This window comes from Mauremys reevesii, linkage group 2 (genome assembly GCF_016161935.1).
Source record: "Mauremys reevesii isolate NIE-2019 linkage group 2, ASM1616193v1, whole genome shotgun sequence".
NCBI lineage: Eukaryota > Metazoa > Chordata > Testudines > Geoemydidae > Mauremys > Mauremys reevesii.
In genome coordinates, this window is record NC_052624.1 from 112,359,070 (window position 1) to 112,376,453 (window position 17,384).

At 41.1% G+C, this 17,384-nt stretch overlaps 1 protein-coding gene across 2 annotated transcripts; it reads right to left on the reverse strand.

Annotated features, from left to right (window-relative positions):
- Positions 1–929: 929 nt before the first annotated feature.
- CHMP5 (charged multivesicular body protein 5) lies at positions 930–16,943 on the reverse strand. 2 transcript variants are annotated; one of them, XM_039526361.1, is made up of 8 exons: positions 16,640–16,943; positions 12,940–13,044; positions 11,264–11,310; positions 9,174–9,267; positions 9,021–9,092; positions 6,623–6,731; positions 2,615–2,727; positions 930–2,085 (listed from the first exon to the last, which is right to left on the reverse strand). In XM_039526361.1, exons 1-8 carry the CDS (start codon positions 16,706–16,708, stop codon positions 2,035–2,037), a joined length of 660 nt encoding a protein of 219 aa, XP_039382295.1. In that variant the 5' UTR covers positions 16,709–16,943; the 3' UTR covers positions 930–2,034. The 2 variants fall into 2 exon arrangements, with proteins under 2 accessions (XP_039382295.1, XP_039382296.1); XM_039526362.1 differs by lacking the exon at positions 16,640–16,943 and adding an exon at positions 15,835–16,273.
- Between the last annotated feature and the right edge of the window lie 441 nt (positions 16,944–17,384).

Below are 17,384 nucleotides of genomic sequence, written 5' to 3' on the forward strand. Positions count from 1 at the left end.
AGACGCAATAGATCGACCCCTCTGGATTGATCACTGTCTGCCAATCCGGCGGGCAGTGTAAACATACCCTTACTTTCTGATGGGTCCTCTATTGTGGGAGATGGGTTCTATGGCCTAATAGCTCTTTTCTTTCTCTAACTTAAATCATAAGTCTAAAATATATGAGAGAACCTCCAAACAGTTTCAAAGGGCAATATTCTATGGAACTATTTGCTTCCCCTGGCCAGACAGTACTGGAGTCTCATACACAGTAAACTGGAGTTAGCCAACAACTAATGCAACGGGAACACAGATTTACAGTGATCCTAAAGATATCTAATTTTTGTCGTCACTTCACAATCTGTGTAAAATATTTGATTCCACACTGAATAGTTAAAAAATATCAATCCTGTAATACAATGTTTTATTTACATTTCTTTAGATTAAATTAACAAAAGATGATTTACATAAAATGCCATATACATGTCCAAAACAATTTGATCTAAAATCCAGTTTCCATCTATGTTATTTTAAACAGATTTTGAAATCTGACAATTTAAAGTTCTGCTTTATACTAGGTACAGTACTTAGCTATGTTCAGCACCACTTAGATTTAGGAAGGGTATGTGTACTGCAACTAATTCTATTCTTTGCCTTCAGTTTCTCTTATGGGAAGAAAATGTCACATGTGTAGACTATTCCAGGCAACAGTTCTCTAGTGTACAAGTTTATTAATTGAGGGCTCTCTGTTCCCAACCAGTTAACAGTTCTAAGGCTTATTGTTATTATTATGATGATGATGTCTTGATTGTTTAGCTGAAGGAAAACTTACTAGCAAGAACTAAGGTTACAGGTAAACTATTTTGTATTTTTGATTACATATGAATACGTTTACTTTTTCTAACCAAACTGCCGATTACAATTAAGGAGGGATGTGTTCTTAAAATGTATGTTGGAAAAATATCTTTATTAAGCATAAATAAGTTTCAGTTTCTGTACAACAAACATTTGTATACTTCATTCCTGATAAAAATGGAAAACTATCTGGGCCATAGACTTCTGAAAGAGTCTGCTACAAGGCTTGGCAATACAATCTTCACTAGAAGAGATTTGAGTTTGAGAGTACTCTCTCTTCTGGCCAATGGGTCCAAAGAAAGGGAGATGGCCATTTGTTGTATAACCACTTTTTGCTGGACAATCTACAGAGCAATAGTGGTCAGAGAAAGCTGTAATGCTCCAACTCATGACAACTCAAGAGGAGAAGCACAGCAGTAGCAATGGTCTTACAGTAATGTTATTTTGGAATTCTAAAAGGGAGATATATGAAAGGGTGGAGAAATTTGAGGATCATGACCAACCTCCAGCTTTAGACCAAGCATGTTAATGGAAGGCCTATGCTCAAATGCTGAATGACACTGATGAAAACAAGGAACAGGTTAAAACTGCTATCAAAAACACCACACAAGAGGATAAGCTACTCTATGGTATAAACTTTTATGTCAAAATGGAATACATAAGGTTAAAGATAACCTTTGTATATATTTATTTGTTACAGCTGTAATTAAGAGTTACAAATACAATATCAAGTCTCAGAACTGAAGTATTCTTAAAAATGCATCCATTTGTTATTAAATCAGTACAGTAAGTAATAAGGAAGCTATCTTACAGAAGGTAAGCAGCCACATAGTCTTAGTTTGTTTCAGAAAACAGAAATATAATACAAATCAAATCAAGACAAAGCTCAACTATTAACAGCCACCACTATTTTTCATGTACTATTTCTTCCATAAAACACTGGATAATCAAAACCTAGTAGACTGAATGCATCCACTGAAGGAAGCTGTGCCAATTTTTCTCCTCTAATAGAAAAGTCAGTAGTATATCAACTTTCTTCCAAGAAAGGAAATACCACCAGCCATTCATATTGCATTTTAAGATGTAGTGATATTAAGGTTTTACTGAAAAGGCAAGTTTTCCAGGATTTCAAAAAATGTTTTGCTAATTTGATTTGTAAGACGTAACTTGCCATTTCCAATGTGCTCTAAAAATGCATGTTTATGTAGCAGGGATCTGTGGCAGTCCAAATTCATCCACCAATACACCATCCTATAGGGGAAAAAAAAGAGAGTTTAATCAATTAGGTATACAACCTTTAAGATTACTTTATAGTTTGGAGTTACAAGACCAAATAGGAGCATCAGTATTTTCTGTAGCCGACCTCACTTATCGATTTTATTATAGTCCAAAAAAGTGAAAACTGAACATCAATCCACTGACAAATGACATATGCTTACATACAAAAGCTATGTGAAAAAAGTTGGAAAAGCATTGGAAATGCTGGTTTAGATCTGCTTGAAAAAAACATGTAAAAATGCTAAGTACATTATGACAGCCCTTTCAACTAACTACACTCAGTACCTTATGGGGAAATAGTTTGTATAATAAAGTTGGCCTCCCAAAGCATACAAGTGAAATTTATACAAGAGACTACCCCTAATCATCTCCAAACATGCTAAGCACAATTCTGCTCCACCTTTAAGGCTTTCCATTAAGCAACAGCTTTATCAGTTTCATGAGTGACTGATTAAAACACATTTTACTGTACATTTATTAAATGAGAGGGGAAAAGGCCCACCTTGTTTTTTGCGTCAGTAGGAGTGCCTTCTGGAATTGCTGGAGCAGATGCAGCTTCATCTAAATAGGAACTGTCCTCATCAACTAAAAGCTCATCACCTAAGGCATCCAGTTCTGAAATTGAATTACATTACATATGTTACAGCTATATGAGGGCTGAAGGACTGATTGATCACAGTGATGTTAAATTAAGCAAGGGATTTCTTTGGCAAGGAAAAATAAAAATATATGTAAAGAAAGTTACTGGGGAATGTGTTAAGAACAAAACCAAACCAGAGCATCTGCCAGGGCAGATGTGCCACAGGGCAGCTGGAGAAACATGCAAAAGGGGCTGAGATATTTTGTACCTTGGGGGAGCACCCTGTAACTCCCATATTCCTCATTTTTATACAATCGTGATCTTACATATAAAGCATGCCTTGTAAGGTATCGGGGAAAGGTTATGATCTGCGGAAAGTCATTTATCATATATGTATATCATTAATGCATATGAAATTATGGTAAATCATCATATGGTTGTTACTAAAACATAATGTAAATTGTGGAATCAGACAGATATTAGCTCCCCAGAGGCAACAGCAAGGAAAGTAACCAACACCTGGGTGGGGTATCAATAAACCCATCAACAACCATTGTCCAGCATGGGAGCTACAATTCAATGACTCGTGTGCATGAGACCACACCAGTGGAATTGCTCAACCTTGCCTGGAGACTCGGCAATGCCCAGACATGCCTGGACTTGTGTTCTCAAGCATGTGGATTGAAGGTATAAAAATCAAACACAGGGGCTCATGCTTGGCCTTTCTCCTTCACCCACCTACACTGCAAGCAACAAGGACACTCTGAAGACTCCAACTGAGGGGACTGGCCCAGATTTTAAGGGTGAAATCTGTGTACTATGAACTAAAATATCCAGTGGGGTGATGTAAAACTGCTTAGTCTAGTTGTTGCCCAGTCTAATAGGGTTGAGAGAGTTTAGACTGTGTGCTTACATTTTATTTTCTTTTGGTAACTAACTGACTTTTTGCCTATCACTTAAAATCTATCTTTTGTAGTCAATAAATTTGTGTTACTGTTTATCTTCACAGTGAGTCTGCCTGAAGTGTGTGGTAAATCTCCTCAGGTTTTGCAAAGGCTGGTGTATGTCCACTTTCCATTGATACATTTGCATCGCCCATCTTGAGCAGCGCAAGACGCTCTATTCGTGAGGTACAGTGCTGGGAGGGATTTGGCTGGTGCCCTTCCCTGTGCGATTCGTGAGTGGCTCTGGGAGAATTCATGCAATCTAGCTGGGTGGGGGAGTTGTGCTGAGCAATAACAACACCTGCAGGGGTTTGCTGCTGGTACTAGCAAGGCATTGTGAGAGACAGCCCAGGCTAGAGAGAGTTAAGGGGGCATAGTGGTCCCACAGTCTCAGGCTACACCCCAGGGGGATCCCGTCACAGGGCCAACTGACAGAATCCCTCCATCAAATACTACTCTGAAAAGGAAAAAACTTATAGATTCATAGACTCTACAACTGGAAGGGACCTCGAGAGGTCATCGAGTCCAATCCCCTGCCCTCATGGCAGGACCAAATACTGTCTAGACTATCCCTGATAGACATTTATCTAACCTACTCTTAAATATCTCCAGAGATGGAGATTCCACAACCTCCCTAGGCAATTTATTCCAGTGTTTAATCACCCTGACAGTTAGGAACTTTTTCCTAATGTCCAACTTAAATCTCCCTTGCTGCAGTTTAAGCCCATTGTTTCTTGTTCTATCCTTAGAGGCTAAGATGAACAAGTTTTCTCCCTCCTCCTGATGACACCCTTTTAGATACCTGAAAACTGCTATCATGTCCCCTCTCAGTCTTCTCTTTTCCAAACTAAACAAACCCAATTCTTTCAGCCTTCCTTCATAGGTCATGTTCTCAAGACCTTTAATCATTCTTGTTGCTCTTCTCTGGACCCTCTCCAATTTCTCCACATCTTTCTTGAAATGTGGTGCCCAGAACTGGACACAATACTCCAGTTGAGGCCTAACCAGTGCAGAGTAGAGCGGAAGAATGACTTCTCGTGTCTTGCTCACAACACACCTGTTAACGCATCCCAGAATCACGTTTGCTTTTTTTGCAACAGCATCACACTGTTGACTCATATTTAGCTTGTGGTCCACTATAACCCCTAGATCCCTTTCTGCCATATTCCTTCCTAGACAGTCTCTTCCCATTCTGTATGTGTGAAACTGATTGTTCCTTCCTAAGTGGAGCACTTTGCATTTGTCTTTATTAAACTTCATCTGGTTTACCTCAGACCATTTCTCCAATTTGTCCAGATTATTTTGAATTATGACCCTGTCCTCCAAAGCAGTTGCAATCCCTCCCAGTTTGGTATCATCTGCAAACTTAATAAGCGTACTTTCTATGCCAACGTCTAAGTCGTTGATGAAGATATTGAATAGAACCGGTCCCAAAACAGACCCCTGCAGAACCCCACTTGTTATACCTTTCCAGCAGGATTGAGAACCATTAATAACTACTCTCTGAGTACGGTTATCCAGCCAGTTATGCACCCACCTTATAGTAGCCCCATCTAAATTGTATTTGCCTAGTTTATCGATAAGAATATCATGTGAGACCGTATCAAATGCCTTACTAAAGTCTAGGTATACCACATCCACCGCTTCTCTCTTATCCACAAGACTCGTTATCCTATTAAAGAAAGCTATTGGATTGGCTTGACATGATTTGTTCTTTAAAAATCCATGCTGGCTATTCCCTATCACCTTACCACCTTCCAAGTGTTTGCAGATGATTTCCTTAATTACTTGCTCCATTATCTTCCCTGGCACAGAAGTTAAACTAACTGGTCTGTAGTTTCCTGGGTTGTTTTTATTTCCCTTTTTATAGATGGGCACTATATTTGCCCTTTTCCAGTCTTCTGGAATCTCTCCCGTCTCCCATGATTTTCCAAAGATAATAGCTAGAGGCTCAGACACCTCTTCTATTAGCTCCTTGAGTATTCTAGGATGCATTTCATCAGGCCCCAGTGACTTGCAGGCATCTAACTTTTCTAAGTGATTTTTAACCTGTTCTTTTTTTATTGTATCTTCTAAACCTACCCCATTCCCATAAGCATTCACAATGTTAGGCATTCCTTCAGACTTCTCGGTGAAGACTGAAACAAAGAAGTCATTAAGCATCTCTGCCATTTCCAAGTTTCCTGTTACTGTTTCTCCCTCCTCACTGAGCAGTGGGCCTACCCTGTCCTTGGTCTTCCTCTTGCTTCTAATGTATTGATAAAAAGTCTTCTTGTTTCCCTTTATTCCCATAGCTAGTTTGAGCTCATTTTATGCCTTTGCCTTTCTAATCTTGCCCCTGCATTCCTGTGTTGTTTGCCTATATTCATCCTTTGTAATCTGACCTAGTTTTCATTTTTTATATGACTCCTTTTTATTTTTTAGATCATGCAAGATCTCGTGGTTAAGCCAAGGTGGTCTTTTGCCCCATTTTCTATCTTTCCTACCCAGCAGAATAGCTTGCTTTTGGGCCCTTAAAAGCCCAAATGGGGCTTCACAACAAAGAGGACATGCAAACAACAGCCCAGGATAGACAGGGATGGTGGAGCATTGTTTGTGCACTAAGCAACATCTGACAATGCAGGAAGGATTCATATTCAGAAAGCTGAGGGAGAGGGAAGCTGCTCCAATAAAGAAGCAACAGCCATCTATATCTGAGCCAAACAAATGGATGTTACTTAACAAGACAATTAGTCATACATAAAAGCACTACAGATAAACTAGAATTAACCCCATGGAAAAGGTGTTTTTCTTCAGTAACCACAAAATTCTATAAATGTTAGTTATTTAATATATTAACTTGTGCTTTTGCCTGTGCAACTTCCGAGTTAAAAATAATCAGCTATCTGCTAATTTCTTGGGGGGAAAAAAAAAACAAATCAAAAACTAAGAAACTGTGCTCTTGCAGAAACTAAAAGTACCACAGAATCTTCCTATACTCACTAACCTGCTTCTAAATCATCTTCGTCAATCTCTGGTGTTCCATAACTACGACCCAGTGCGTCCTGGATTTCACTGGCTTCTTCCATCATATCCTCCAATTGGTCTTGTATGTCCTGTAATAGTAACAAAGTTAAACTTGTCCCAATTGCAGTTACAAGCTGATTCAACTATAACTATACACTGAAATTCAGAAGTAATTCAGGAGCTAATGTTGCAGAACAAGCTACTCTGATGAGTCATTTTAATTTATAAATCCTGCTTGAAATTGTTATAAAATTAGAATATTGTGTTAATTATGCATTTGGTGTAATCCTCCGGGTTCTCAGCAGTTAAAAAATAAAATAAAATATAAATGGACTAGAACAGAGGGAGGGGAACTGGCACCAAAAATCTCTGAACGTAGCAGGCTGTTTTATACTTCAAGGAGTGAATTTAAAAGACTTAAAAAACTAGAATCTAGCTTGCAGAAGGAAGATATGAGGCACATACTAAAAAGCAAAACTAAACTAGATTTTTTTTTAAATTTCATATACTGAACTCTAGTGTGGAAGTGCAGGGACCATTTTTTCCTCACTTATATTCATATCAAATGATTAAAGTCTCCTAGCATGCTTAATAGACTCTTTGCATACTAAAACAGACATTAAACTTCCAAGACTGCAAATGAAGACAGTCAAAACCAATGGCAAAGCCATATTAGATGGCGGGACATTCTAGAATGGGGTCAGAAGCATCTAGAATGGACTGAAAGGACATTTAAAGCATGAGAGATCAGAGCAGGAATGTTAGCTGTGAAACTCATGCCACTGATGAAGGGGGAGGCAGGATCAGAAGTAGTTGAAAGAGTGACGTGACAGAACCAACATGGATAGGAAGAATGGTGAAATGTGATTAGATAGGATTTCACAAAACACACCAAAAACCAGTAGACTTGGGAATGGCTGTTCTCACAGAAAATGCTACATCTGGTCAGATATTAAAAGCCATATACGAAGTGATCAGCCCAGTGACATTATGGGACAATTCAAAGCATTATTATATTTAATAACAGAGTTAAGAAGATGGAAGTAGTTCCACATTAGGATGATTGTCTAGCTCAGGGGTCCCCAATGCAGTGCCCAAGAGGCGTCACCGCCGAATTTCTGTGGCATTTAGGCGGCGACGCCTCTCGATGACGCCACTTGCCGCCGACAAGCGACGTCATTGAGAGGCATCGCCGCAGAAATGCCGCAGAAATTCGGTGTCATTTCGGCGGATGCTCGACCGCTGCCACGGTCCTTCGTCTGGCGCCTGCCAGATGAAAAGGTTGGGGACCACTGGTCTAGCTAGAAGACAATGAAGTCTTTCCCACAATTCCAAGTACAGTATTGTATATCAAACTCTTGTTTTATCAGCATTTTCAGCTCAGACACTTGGGTTTTTAACAATTTATAGACAAGGAAGAAGAGACCCAAAATTGAAAGCCATAGTGACATTTATGCTCAGTGCTAAGGATATATCCATATTTGTAATTAACAAATATGAAAACACTAATTGGGAGGCCTGGAAAGAATCAACCTCAAGTACAGAAATTTGAGGAAGCCAGAAGCTTATGTGGGTGTTCTAAAGAATGAGGACTAACTTGAGTTGTGCCATGATGAAGTCAATCAATTAAAAAAAAATAAATACAAATGTCAGTGTATATCTTACACTAAATGCTTATGCAGGTAAGACAACAAGCATTGTCCCCAAAGGGCTTACAATGTAGACACTGTGCATAAACAAAGAAACGGTGATAGAATACACCAAAAAGATGATGTAGCCGTCACATTTAGAATGTGTTTTAACCTTTGCACTTTTATTTTTGGGGCAAAGTCATAGTTATTTAGTAAAAAACTTCTTAGGGAAGGACTAGGCCTTGTAGACCTCTTGGAATTGTTTTTTCAGGAGGTACCTGGAGGAGAGGTTGGGAACATGGTGAACCGATTTGGAAGGAGGGAAGAAACAAAGGTAACATGGAAGAACATTAGGAAGCAAAAGTGGGAGGAGCACATTACCAGAGCAGATCATCAAAGTTTGGGAGGAAAAAGTGGCTGGAGCAGAGAGGTAGTTCCATGGGATAACTCAGTTAGATGAATTGAAAGCCAAGTGCTGGGTTGTGCAGTCAGAGGAATTAAAATCCACATGATCAGGATTAGCAGTGTGTAGAAAATCAGATCAGTTTCATCTTTAACAAAAGCTGTGAAGCTGCTCATTTCTGACTGAAGCAATCAGCTGTGCAGTTAGCTCATTTTCACTGTTCTCTCTGGTTTAGGCAATGAATATTTAATTCCAAATAAACTTTGTGCGCACAGTAATAGTCACTATTGAGCATTTTAACAGTATATTTGGATAGTTTAGTAGTAAGCAGTACAAATGCTCACCTCAATGTGATCAATTTTGACTTGCTTGTAAGCCTTCTTCATTTCTTTCACCCCCAGTTTCATAGCATCAACCTAGAAAGAGAGTCAAACAAGATGCTTGTATCTACTGCAGCACTTATAAATAAAGCAAACTTGAAATGAATATACTGATACCGTTGTCTTTGTGTCCTTCAGTGATTGTATGGTGTAATTGGCTTGTTCCATATTAAAAGACTGCTGTGACAGATTATCCCGCTGTTGTTCATACCTGTTAAAGTATTACAAATGCTGTGTTTAAAACATTACTGTATGTCATACAATTTGTAAGTAACCCTAATGAAATTCACAAGATACCTGAGAGAAACAGCACTTTTCAAACTTGGAAACAAAAATAGAAGGCAATCTTTGCTCTTTACTTATTTATAAACAGTGTTCAGTAATAGTCATTTTAATTTTGTTCTAGGGGCCATTGAACATGACTATGTATTTATGTCTGTTACCTGATAAAGCTATTTCTGAATGCAGAATTAAACTTTTGCTTAGATGGTTGGAAACCCTGCATGCCCATGTTTACACAGGCTTATATAGTGTGCTTTGTTGTGATATAAAGGTTTGTTGACAAATTTGGGATGAGGGCATTACAGTAACTCCTCGCTTAACGTAGTTACGTTCCTGAAAAATGCAACTTTAAGCAAAACGATGTTAAGTGACTCTAATTTCCCCATAAAAATTAACGTAAATAGTGGGGGTTAGATTCCAGGGAATTTTTTTCACCAGACAAAAGACATATCACATACACAGTATAAGTTTTAAACAATTTAATACTGTATATGGCAATGATGATTTTGAAGCTTGGTTGAGGTGGTGGAGTGGGAGGGTGGGAGGGATATTTCCCAGGGAATGCCTTGCTGGTAAATGATGAACTAGCACTCGGCTGAGCCTTCAAGGGTTAACAAATTGTTGTTCATGTAGCCTCACACTCTACAAAGCAGGACCAATGGAGGGAGGAGACATAACAGACCTGCAAACATCCCCTGGGGAAACTGAAGATGATGATGAATGCACGCTATCCCACTGGAGCACACCATTCCCTCCACTTTCCAAAGTGCGGGGGGGGGAGGGGGGAAGATGTGTGAGAGACAGAGACTCACACACACACGTGTGTGAGACACAGAAATGTGCATTGCCCCTTTAAGTACGCTGACCCCACTTTAACTACACTGCCTTTTTAAGCAGATAAGCAAGTTGAGACAGCAGCTTCTGCCAGCAAGCTCCTTCCACCCTGTTCCCACCCCCATCCCCCAAGCTCTGTGGAGATGGGGTACAGGAGTGGGGTTCAGGGGGACACCCTGACATCAGCACCCCTCTTTCCCTCCACCCCCTGCCCAGCAATCAGGAGGCTCCCGGGAGCAGCTCCAAGGCAGAGGGCAAGAGCAGCACATGGCAGTGGGAGGGAGGGACACCTGAACTGCCCAGCAATTGATAGCCTGCTGGGCGGCTGCTGCTCAGGGAACTTATGGGAGGCTGCCAGCCCACCCTGGTTCCTAGCCCCCACCAGCTAGCTCCAATGGGCTGCTCTTCCTGCAAGCAGTGGACAAAGGCGGCAGCTGCCAAACAACGTTATAAGGGAGCACTGCGCAACTTTAAATGAGAATGTTCTCTAATAGATCAGCGACGTAACGTTAACTGGGACGATGTTAAGTGAGGAGTTTCTGTACTTACTAATGGCACAGCAATATGGGAGAAAGGTAGCTCATCCCATAGAGTGCTCTGATTGGGTCCAACTGGAATGTTAAGAATACCAGTGAGATCCAAGGAGCCATCGATTGTGCATATAAAGAACTTACTGTGATGCTGATTCATGCATGTAAAGTAGAAATTTATATAACATGCAACAATACCCATCTCTCTCTATATAAAAGCAAGACAGAAAATCAAGTGCAACTTCAGTGATTTACCAGTCATTTTGTTTTAATTCAAAAACAGTACTGCACATAATATAATATTGTGTGTATATTAAATATCAAACATTTATATACAAATAATGCACAGACATGCTGACACTGACTTTTTTTTAGCTTTGATACTTCAAGATCAAAAACTGGATGTTTATAAACAACTGACTATGATTTCTTCCATGATTTGTTTGCAAGAATACTCACAAGAAATGGCACAGAAATGGAAGAGGAAGTGGCAAGTGTACCAATCCTCCCAAAACTAAACAGTATTTCACTAAATAAGGATTAAGAAAGCTTGAAACTTACATTCGCTTCTGCTTTAATACTCTCAAAGCCTTCTGTTTTACCATATTCTGAAAGAGATATGACAGCCAGTTGTTAGTAAAAACCAAAGGTAACAATGTAATTGCTCTGGATTACACCATTACAATAATTAATGCATAAACTTTATTTATTTTTTTACTATGCGAGGTCTTTTCTTTAAAATTGTGAGAGCTGTTAAACACAGTTAAGTCACAATGAATACCCATAAGTATTGAAACAGGCATATATATATGTTGGTAATAATGAAACCCCATATAACTTCTGCTTAAATAAAGGAAAAACACACCCAAACAGCAGACCACACTCAGATAAGTGGCAAATTTCTCTGGACATTACCTTTCAAAAACATTTCAATGGTCAGTATCAACCAAATAATGCTTTCTAAGGTGCTATCAGTATTTCACTACATGTATGAAGAATTTCCATTCACTTTAAAACTCAAACCATACCAAACTTTGTTAACAGTTGTTTCCTTTAGGTGTTTGCCCCATTTCTCAAGTTTATGGGGTTCCCCTCCCATCCATTTCTGAAAGATTTGGAACTTCCTCCATACACAACTGAACCAAGGAACCTGCCCTGCAGACTTGACCTCAGAGCCACAGGGGAAGGAGGGAGAGAAAGCAAGAAAAGGAACACAGACTCCTTTCTCTCGAGGAAGTCTACTGGTTTCACAGGGATACCCAGATTGTACTTCTAAGTTCTTCCATTTTCTCCCTGCTTCCTCCTCTCCCCACACCACTGTTCTCCATATTCTGGTTTGCAAGCTCTACCTGAGAGAACCTTAAAGTAAGCAAACTGGTCCCACTTTCATCCATACCCCTAACCACACTGAGGTCTCATTTGCATCTCAGTTAAAAAAAAAAAGACAAAGTTTACATTAAACATTTTACTGACATTTTAATGTTTCCCATGGTAGGTGTTCAATTTAGTAAAATCTGTGACAACTATGGGTATGTCTACACTACCTGCCGCATCGGCGGGCAGCGATCGATCCAGTGGGGAATCGATTTATCACATCTATTCTAGATGCGATAAATCGACCCCCAAACCTTCTCCCGTCGACTCCTGTACTCCAGCACCATGAGAGGCGCAAGCAGAGTTGACAGGGGAGCGGCAGCAGTCGACTCACCGCGGTGAAGACACCACGGTAAGTTGATCTAGGTCTGTCAACTTCAGCTACTTTATTCGCGTAGCTGAAGTTGCGTAACTTAGATCGATTCCCCCCCCCCAGTGTAGACCAGGGCTAAGAAAAGAGAGATAGTGCTTACTGCAGAGGAAGACACAAATTTAACACAGTGTGACTGGATGGCCAGAGAGTGCTTGACCAAGCCTACCATCTCTAATAACCTGATGTAGATATAGAAAGGAGGTAATAAAAGTATTTGACTTTGTAGCCAATTTTTTAGTTTTACACAGAGTAGCATTATGAAAATGGAACTTTATTTCAAGACTAGCAACCGATATGGCACAGATCTGGGAAACAGCTGAGAATACAAACAAGCTTTTATGGTACCCACTCTCTCCCAAGATTGCAGGAAGCACTTACAATGATACTTCTAAGAACCTGGAGAACTGGTTATGACATTGCTCCATTATGTGAATTACTGAAAGTGTGAGTCACTTCACCTTCTCATGTGTACACCAAATAGTATTCTTACCTTTGCAGGCCCCTCCCTCATTTTCTTCATCTGATCTTTATACTTCACCAGTTCTGCATCGAGCCTACTAATTTTCTTGTCAATTGACTCAGCTCTGCTATCCACCTTTGGTACAAGGAAGACAGACAAAAAATTCATTGCTAACACTCAAGATTTTTTTCCAGGCACTTGTAGTCCTTGAAGTAAAATGTGTTAACACATACAAAGTTGCTGTTATACAAGCTAGACTTAAAATGTCAAAAAAAAATTGGAAGGGACAATTAGATGACAAAAGGTGGCAAAGATTCCTCCTAATAGCATTAATTAAAAAAAAACAAAACATTTTCTTATTGACTTTATATATTCAGAGAAATGTCTCAAAGAAAACCTATGCTTTTCATTCTGCGAATCATCACTAGAGAGGGGTACACAATCATACTACATTTTTACTCATTGGTATGACATTAAATTTGCAAATTCAATTTGTATCATAATATCTGAATATAGGTAATCTGTCAACATGTTAATTCTGGTGCATTTCCTTCTGTTAGACCCTTTTTCTTCTAAACAAAGAGACAGTATATGTCAGCTTGGACGAGGACATAGATAATGTACTATTGCCAGGGGCATTTTCTATGCAGAGCAATTGATATCAGCTCTCTCCACACTAGAGACAAAATGCTTGGTTACAGCTGGCACTGAAAGATTTACTTTAAGCTTTCCACTACGCCAGCTGTTTTATTAATAAAAGGAAAATAAATTGTACAATATTTTTTAAATATTGTACATTTATAGAGCCTTGCAACAACTCTTAAAGGGTCTTAAAGCTCTCCACAAACATCCATCTATCCTTTAATTCAACTATCATAAGGGTGGGAGGACAATTATTATTTGGACAACTAGCGCACATCATTCTGGATAACAGGATGACTAAAGAAGACACTGAGGCAGACCCTCCTAATCTAATTATGTATGCTATAGAATCTAATGTACACAGGACAGAACCTCAGTTTTAAGGTGATGCTGGAAAGATTCCTACACTGCAGAGTACATGGAACTCAGTTTATCTGCCTCCAAAGAACTGAGCTGGCTGTATTGGGACTTAAACCTGTGAGTCCAGAGTCTTTAAAGTCTATGTTTAAACCACTGATATACAAAGAAGCTTGTGTGTCCAAAGTAGGAGAAAATTCTCCACATAATCTAAGGAGAATCCCAGTTAACATACACAAAGGAGAAATGTGTTTCACTATTAACCCACTTTCTTTCCTGTACAAGTGAATGATACAAGCACAGAAGCACTGCATTTATCTCCAGATGAAGGGCCCATGGTGAGAGCTAACACATTTATTCCAGAACAAAATATTAAACTTCTGTTTCTCATGACATCTCTCAGATCCTAGTTATGCCTTCTTGCGCCCCAAACTAAGCATTCTGACTACTTGTCTGAAGTAAACTACTAATTTCTGTTGTTTTACTGAAAAAAAAAATTACCTAACAGGAGTAAATAATAAGAAAATGTACAATCCAATATAAACTGTCAGGAAAAAGAAAAGGGTGAAGAGTACCCTTACATTTTCAGTGACTGTTTTGGGGTGAACCCTGACCCAATTTAAAATTGAATTAACTCCCCCAATAATTTGCATTCTTTTTATCAGTATATTAGCATAATTGAACTTGGTAAGGATTGTTATATTATGCATTACCTGTAGTCTATGCTGCACTAGGAATTATTTTTATATTGAAAAAGGTGAGGCTTAATTACCCTCTATCAACTCTTAAATTTTAATCATTGACACTAATTGTACCCTTACAGTCTATCCGCAGACACCTATTTAGTTGTCATAAATTGCTGAGCAACTAGAAAAGAACATAAATATAAAGAAACATGTGAAAAGGATTGAAGCAGCAGTTAAGACTATCCATCAAACGGTGTAAAGAGTGTCCAAAATTGATAAGTAGTATTTATATGCATTAAACTAGGCAATTTTGAGAGCCTCACAATGTGTACACTATCTTCATCGCTGTACACTGCTCTCTATATTGACAGATTGAGGCCAATTAAAAAGCCACTACATCATCTTCTTCCTTATTATGGAATCTGTTACGTACATACTAAATATTGAACCTGTTACACAAATGAATTGTCTACAAGACTGGAGAAGATTTACTGTTTAAAGAATAATTCTACAGCATACCACTGAAAATCTGGCCAAGCACTTTTAGTTAGTAAAGTAATTGCAAGGCACATCACTCAGTAGGAAAAGTTATCCCAGACACTGACCATGATCATCTCTTCCATTTGTTTATTTGCCTACAAGCATATGCAATTATCTGATGTGCACTCACAGTTGATGCAATTGCATGTTAGGCACAGTTGAGCACCTAAATTCTGTTCTTAATAGGACCATCATTAGGTTGAAAAGGTAACAACCCATTGAGATGAATGGGGCAGTTTGTTTACAGGAATTGTTTCAGACTGTTTGCAGATTCCAGAAAACAGTTGTGAATCAGTTTTGTAGTAGTTTCAGTTCACATTTGGAAGGTTTCATTGCCACCATAAGGGCTAAAAAGTCTATTTGTTTTTATAATGCTGCATAATTTAAATCGTCCAAGAAGTTAGCCAAATACCTCAAAGCACCATATTCTTTTTCCTCATCTTTTAATTATTTAATATATAGAGAAAAGGTATGCTCCCTAAAGCAAAAGTTTTGCATTTCATATATTTTAAGGGCCAAAAGGACCACCACATCATGTGGTCTGATCTCCTAAATGTCTTCCTAAGCTTTCTTTCAAGAATAACGTTACAATAGCAGTCAGGCACTCAACTACATGTTTGACTGCTCTATTAATACTTCTCAACTTGTATGTATTTAAAGGACAATTAAACAAGCCCATCACATCTCTGTATGCCTTTACTCTGTTTTGCAGCAAGTTCATCTGTGGCAGAGATTGTGCTAAGAACAATTCCATCATTCTTCACCGGCCTGAGGATGGTATTCATGTGACTTGGCCACCCTTTGAACTGCATGGTGTGGGCTTCCCGCTGGGCCCAGTCCAGCTTTTCCACAATGTGCTGTTTGGGACTGGCAGGCAGTGGGGAGTTATGAAAGAACAAGAAAAGAAAAGAGAGGGGTGTGTGTGACAGCCCTTGGATGGATGAATAGAGTCGGTAACAACAGAGAAAACACTGAGGGACCAGGGCTGTGAGTGTGTCTGTCCATAGGAGTGTGAATATAGATGGGGGGAAGAAGGGGTCGGTCTCTCTCTCTCTCTCTCTCCCCCTCTCCAGGTGTTGCGGTACGTTTCTCGAGGTCTCTCCCCCTCTATAGGTGTGACTATGTGTCTGTCTTGTGCTTGTGTCTCTCGGGTAGGTGGGGGGGGGGTGAGGTGTCCCCCCCCCCGGGCTCTCCATAGGTGTCACTCGCGCTCTCCCCGTGGGGAGAGGGGAGCGGTGTCTCTCTCCCTCCAGTGTCGCGGTGTGTTTCTCGGGGTGGGGCTCCCCGTGGGGGTGGGGCAGGCTCGCGGCGGGGGGTGGGGAAGGGATTGTGTGTCCCGGGGGTGAGTCACACGCAGGTCCCGATAACAACAACGGCCCGGGGCGGGGGGCGCACCCGGCTGGAGACTGTCCCCGCTAACCCGGGACAGAGCCGCCTCGGAGACCCGAACTCGGGATGGGGGCGGGAGGGGGAGGGGCGGCCCGGCCGGCCCAGCCCCCACTCACCGTCCCGATACAATCGGTGAGGTTCGGCGGCGGCACTTTAGGCTTCGATTTCCCGAAGAATCGATTCATCGCGGCGGCCTCAGAGCGGGACGGACACGAACGGCAGCGGCGGCGGCGGCGACTCTCCCAACCCGGAAACGCTCCGTCTCGCCGCCCCTCCCCCGCTGCCGTTCGCTCTGCGCCGGCGCGAGCGACGCCTCACCCAACAGCCAATCCGCGAAGGCAGAGGGCGGGACACGAGCGGATAAGGGCGGAAGTGAGGCAGGAAAGCGCCGCTCTCTGCTCTTCCGCCCAGCTGAGTGAGCAGCGATTGGCCCTGGATGTAGGGGCGGGGCTAAAAGCAGTGGCTGGGGACAGAGGCGCCAATCAGAGGTCCCGCCGCAGCCGGCGCCCCTGCGCGGGGGGAACGGACCAACCTGCCCCCGGCCCGGCCGGTGCCTTCCTGCGCGGCGCGCTCCTTCACGCAGGGGCGGGGGCCGCGAAACCGAGAGTCCCCGGAAGGGGGGCGAGGTGCCTGCAGCAGCGCCGCGCTTCTCCCGGCCTTGGGTTCCCGGCGCTCGGGGGCGGGAGGCTCCAGGAATTAAAGCTTCGTCTTTAACTCAGGACGGTCATGGGATGTAACCTCCTGGGATCCGCCTAACAAAAATGGGCGGCCCCTTTCCTGCTGCCAAACCTGCCCCCTACAAGGAAGTGCTGAGGGTTCAGAAGTCGCAGCTAGCGGCAGGAAGCACGATAAAGGTCACTG

What these genes read in the sequence shown, in the direction of transcription:
- CHMP5 (XM_039526361.1), bottom strand. Translation starts at nt 16,708, where the DNA reads ATGAATCGATTCTTCGGGAAATCGAAGCCTAAAGTGCCGCCGCCGAAC. An exon ending in TGAGGGAGGGGCCTGCAAAG is followed by an intron (nt 11,311 to 12,939) that starts GTAAGAATACTA and finishes TATCTCTTTCAG; the next exon opens with AATATGGTAAAACAGAAGGC. An exon ending in CTACTGACGCAAAAAACAAG is followed by an intron (nt 2,086 to 2,614) that starts GTGGGCCTTTTC and finishes TTTCCCCTATAG; the next exon opens with GATGGTGTATTGGTGGATGA.